We start from the raw sequence: 5111 nt of genomic DNA, 5'->3' as shown, positions 1-5111 counted from the left end.
GTGCTAGTATAAACATCCATTCCCAGGTCGGAGATCTGGACATATACCTTGCATGACAAACACTCTCAAATCAACGCAAATTCAATTTACGGCCTTACTCGTTCCCAAGCATCAACGCTCCGCTCGGCCAAGGGCAGAGAGATTCGTCCTACAGTACTGTACGCTCTTGGCGCCTTGCCCAGGCTTAGGTATCAAATCAGGCAGCCGGCCCCTGAAACTGGAGACCACGTACATGGCGACGACATGTTGAAACACTGTGCACCCGCTGATGGAGAACGGGTGGGCCTGGGGTGGGCGCAACGTCGCTGCTGAGCTTACCAGCGTCGCGCACTGGAACACACCAGAAAGCATCGCTCAGCAGGACGCCATGCCGAATTGCCACCCCTTGCCCCTCGGGGTCTTGCGCTGCAATCACGTGACGTCACTGGGATGCGCTCCCACGCAGGACCGAGAGTGAGTGTGATCACTGGCACAAATGAAAAAGGGGCCTCATGGCCAGTCCATCAGGCTTGGTGCCGACTAGACGGGGAACCTGTGTGCCGGTGTTGACGGGCGCCGTGCCATGAGCCGCAGCGGCTCGGCACTGCACGCAGGTTCAGATCATGCTTGGTCTTCAACGCGTTTGCGCGCCCGACGCACACTGAAATCCCACCTCGGGCGGACGAATGACCCGCCGACGCTCATTACCCGGCACGCCCCGCCGCAGGCACGGCCACGCCAGACGCGGCGGCGGCGGCGGCGGCGGCGGGCAAGTCCATGGGTCTGCCGGTCTGCTGCCTGTGCGGCTGGCCGGGGGATGAGGGTGCTTGGAGGCAGCTGGGGGACCTCCACCACGCCCAGGTCGGGTCGAAGCAAAAAGGGTGAGCTGCGCCGCCGCATGTGCACCGGCGCGCGCGGCGTCCGCCCTTGGCCGCCAGCCCCGCCCGCCGCGAGGCCTGCCTGCAGCGGCAGGCGCTGGCCCACGGACTCGCGCACGCACTTGCCTCGGCGCCGCCCACCCCGACCCACGGCGCACGCCGCCGACCCCCTGTCGCGCGCAACGAAGGGGCGGCCCCGGCAAGGCAGCGGGCGCACTGCCCTACCACGACGCGTGCGCGGCCTACGCCGGGGTAAGTCGCCCGCGCGGCCCCCACCACGGCGTCCAGGCCGCCGCCTTGATCGCGCTCCGCGACGCCGCCGCCAGCCGCGCCTGCGCGGTGTGCGGCCGCCCGGGCGCGACCGTGCGGTGCGCCGGCTGCTCTCGGGCCGGCGGCTGCGCGGCTGCGTTCCACTACCCCTGCGCGCGCGTCGCCGCGGCCGGCGGCGCCGTCCTGTTTGCCGATAGCTTTGTCGGCGTCGCGTGCGGCCAGCACTACGACTGCATCCTGCAACATGCACTGGACCCCGGGGAGCAGCAGTTTGCCGGCCTGTGGTGAGTGCCCATGCGCGCGGGCGCGCCAGCCCCATGCAACGCCCGCCTGCGGCCCATGTGCGCGCTCGGCAGGTCGGCCGCGCGGGCTTGCACCTGCAGCTCCTGGGCTCGCATGCGCTGGCGCCGCTCACATGCACGGCGCCCGGCTCCCCCCCCCTGCGCTGGGCGTCGCCCTGGCCGCCACGCCTGCCGCCCTGCCCCGCCGCCGCTGATCCCGCCCCGCAGGCGCGAGGGCTACGGTGGCTGGGCTCGCGAGCACAAAGCGGCGGCGCTGGATGCGGCAGTAGATCCCTGGGTGCGCCACCTGTGGCAAGCCTATCAGGCCTTCCCGCAGTCCCCCATCCCCGCTGCCGTGCTCGCTGCCGCGCGCGCCGCCGCCGCCCGCCGCTGCCCGCCGCCGCAGCAGCTGCCCCTGCCTGCCTCGCCGCCACCGGGGCTCGCGGCGGCGGCGCCCCGCGCGGTCCTGGCGCGCCTGCGCCGCCTCGCCGCGACGGCCAGCCTCTGCGCGGCCGGCGCCGCGCTCCACCCTGGCGGGTTCGAGCTGGCGCGGCGTCTGGTGGTGCGCCGCAGCGCGGCGAACGCCGCGCACGCGCTTGCGCTCTACGGCTGCGACCCGCGGTCTGACCTGGGTAAGGCGGTGCGGGAGGTTGACGAACGGGCCAGCCGCATGGCCCAGGCCTGCGCCGCGGCGAGGTCATCGGCGGGCGGCGGGCGCGACGGGAGGAGGCGGTTGGCGCAGCGGCGACAGACAGGGCTCGGCGGGCGGGCGGCGCCACAGCAGACTGGGGGCAGCAGCAAGCGGCGGGACGCAGACAGCGCGGCGGGCGCGGACGGCGGCGGCGAGGACGATGCTCGTACGGAGCGGGAGGCGCGCGGCCGCAGCAGCCGCCTGTGCGGCGCAGGGCCCTCTTCGCCAGCGTTTGGCGAGTCACAGCTGCCTGGAACGACGCCCGCTCGGTCGGACGCGCGCTCCAGCGTCAGCCGAGACCGCGAACGCGGCCGCGGCCAGGGGAGCAGCGTAAGCGACCCTGCCGGCGTCAGCGGCGACGGCGACGGCGGCGGCAACGCTGGCGCAGGTGCCGCCGGCAGCAGCCTCTGCGGGTTTGGGCGCGGCGGGGGCTTTGGTCGCGGGTACAATCGGTGGCCGAGCAACCCTCTCCCGGAGGAGATGCCCCCGACGGATGAGGAGTGGGCGGCTATGGTTGCCGAGGCCGAGGCTGAGCCGGACTCAGGGGGCTCGTGGGACTGGACGGCGCCCGCCGACGCCGGCCCCGCAAGCCCTCGTGACCAGCGCTTGCGCCGCGCCGAGGCCGGCGGCGCGGCGCCCGCGGGGGCCGCGCCGGCGGGGGCGGCGCCCTCGCAGCGCGCACGGCCGCTGGAGGAGGCGCCAGAACAGCAGGAGGGTGGGCGGCGGGGAGCAGGCGGCCGGTCGCACGGGCAGCAGCGCAAGCGGCGCCGAGCGGAGAAAGTTGGCTTGCTGCCTGGTAAGGCGGGGCAAGAGGAGCGCAAGGATCAGGTGATGCTCCCGCCACCGGCGGCGCTGGCATCGAAGCAGCAGCAGCTGCCGCCGCGGGGCAAGGCGGGCGTGGAGGTGGTCAACCAGGACATTGATGTGCAGCAGCAGCAGCAGCAGCAGCAGCAGGAGGAACACGACCAGGACCAAGAGCAGCAGCAGCAGCAGGAGCAGCCGCGACCGGTGAAAAAGCGGAAGCCGCTGCTCGAGGAACAGGGCAAGAGGGAGCTGCGGCGACGGCAGCAGCCGGATGCGCCAGAGGGGGAGCTGCTTCTGGCATCGCCGCGGTGCGGCGCGCCCGCCTTTCAAGGGGCAGGAGTACCGGCGGGGACAAAGAAGCTGAGGCGCCTTGTGAGGGGCTGCGAACATGATGAGCAGGGACGGGAGCAGCAGCATGAGCAGCAGCGGCAGCAGCAGGAGCAGCAGCAGCAGCAGCACGAGCAGCAGCAGCAGCAGCAGCAGCAGCAAACACAAATGCAGCGGCAGCAAAAGCAGAACGGAGCCCCACAGGAACGCACGATTCCAAGGAAGGGCAAGCGGCCCCGGTCAGCCACGCCCAGCGTGCCAGTGGCAGCTCGGGCCGCCCCCGCCCTTGGCGCGTCCCTGAGGAACCCCGCGCCGTCCGCAGCGCCCGCCGCGGTGACGGGCGCCCCGCCGTCGCCGCGCAGGGGCGCAGCGCTGCTGCCGGCGGTGGCGACCATTGCCGATCGCGCCAAGACGCGCCAAAGGAACGTCAAAGCCGCCAGCGACCGCGAGGCAGCGGCGGCGGCGGCAGCGGCGGCAGCGGCGGCGGCGGCGAAGCGGAAGCAGCGGTCATCTCCGGCCAGACCCGGCCAAGGGACCGCGCAGGCGCGAGGGCGCGTGCTCGCGCAGCAGCGGGCCGCGGAGGCGGCGGCGGCCGCGCGGGCAGCGGAGGAGGCTGCGGAGGCGGCGCGGCGGGGCGCGGCGCTGCCGCGGATCCCCCAGACGCACTGGGCGCCTGTTGTACAGGAGCTGCCGCCACAGCAGCCGGGGGAGCTGCGGGCACTGGGGTTCACCTTCCACCCCGTGATCGCCAGGCTCTGCAGACGGGTGCGCGGGGGAGGGGTCCCGTGATGCCGGGGCGCGCGGGGCTGGGGCGGTTAGCGCAGAACACGGCACCTGCTGTGTTTGCGTTTGCTGGCTGTTTGAGTGGCTGTCGGCCGCCGCTGCATCGGCGCCACGCGGGGTCTGGGACCCTCACCGCCGCCCGCTGCTTGCCGAAACTCAGCGTCGCGCCGCGCCGCGCCGCAGGCGAACGAGCGGTGGCGGCTGTGGTGGGAGGCGCTGCCCGCGGAGCAGCGCCGCGACCCCCGCAACCACGTGTCCCTCGTGTGCGCCGACGACGAGGCGGCGCTGCGGCCCCCGCGCGGCGCCAAGCGGCCGAGGCCGTCCGCGGAGGGGCTGACCGCCGCGCGAGAGCGGCGAGAGCATGCGGAGCAGCGGCTTTGGGACGCCGGTGTGGACCCCGAGGCGCTGCTGACGCGGGTGGCGGCGCTCATCGTGGGGAGCCAGGTGGGGGAGAGGGCCGGGCGGCCGGCGAGGGGCGGCCGGCGAGGGGCGGCCGGGGGTGGCGGCGCTGCCGGAAGGGTCAGATGGGGTCCTTTATCCGCAGCTCGCTTGGTGCTTGGGCGGGCGCGGGCCGACGAGGACGCACGCGCCGTGATCCGACTGTTAGCGCCTGCCGGCGCCGGGCGCCGGGCGCCGGTCGCTCATGGGGCGCCTGTGCACAGTGTGATGGGGCCCGCCCCTTGCCAGGGCCCCTGCTCCGGCCGAGGCCGGCAACTTCACAACCCCGCGCCCCGCCCTCGCCCCGCCCTCGCCCCGCCCTCGCCCCGCAGCCCGACTTTGCGTCGCGCTCCGACCTGGATTCGCTGCCGGACGTCCCCTGCCGCGCCATGGAGGTGTTCACGGTGCCCAACACCGACCCCCGCGCCGGCCTGCGCGGAGGGAGGTCGGTGCGGGCGCCGGCGGCCGCGGGCGCCCGCTCCGGCAGGGGCGATTGCGCGGGCGCAGGCGCCGGCACGGGCGCGGGCGCGGGCGAGGGCGCGGCGGGAGGGGTGGCGCTGCCCGTGGGGTATGTGCTGGGGGCCTACAGAGGTTACGTGATGTGCAACCCGGACTATCAAGACCGCCGCCTGAGGTGGGTTACTTAGGGGCGGGCGTGAG

General features: G+C 74.0%; 1 protein-coding gene across 1 annotated transcript; it reads left to right on the top strand.

Moving 5' to 3' along the window:
* Positions 1 to 429: 429 nt before the first annotated feature.
* On the top strand, positions 430 to 5098 carry MNEG_9595 (hypothetical protein; the record flags this gene model as incomplete). The annotated part of the gene is made up of 6 exons (XM_014041933.1): positions 430 to 453; positions 1146 to 1411; positions 1637 to 3211; positions 3593 to 3995; positions 4197 to 4457; positions 4784 to 5098. The coding sequence occupies 6 exons, from the start codon at positions 430 to 432 to the stop codon at positions 5096 to 5098; spliced, it is 2844 nt and encodes a 947-aa protein (XP_013897387.1).
* Positions 5099 to 5111: the final 13 nt, after the last annotated feature.

Source organism: Monoraphidium neglectum, assembly GCF_000611645.1.
Source record: "Monoraphidium neglectum strain SAG 48.87 unplaced genomic scaffold scaffold01991, whole genome shotgun sequence".
NCBI lineage: Eukaryota > Viridiplantae > Chlorophyta > Chlorophyceae > Sphaeropleales > Selenastraceae > Monoraphidium > Monoraphidium neglectum.
This window is presented reverse-complemented; position numbering and strand designations above follow the sequence as displayed.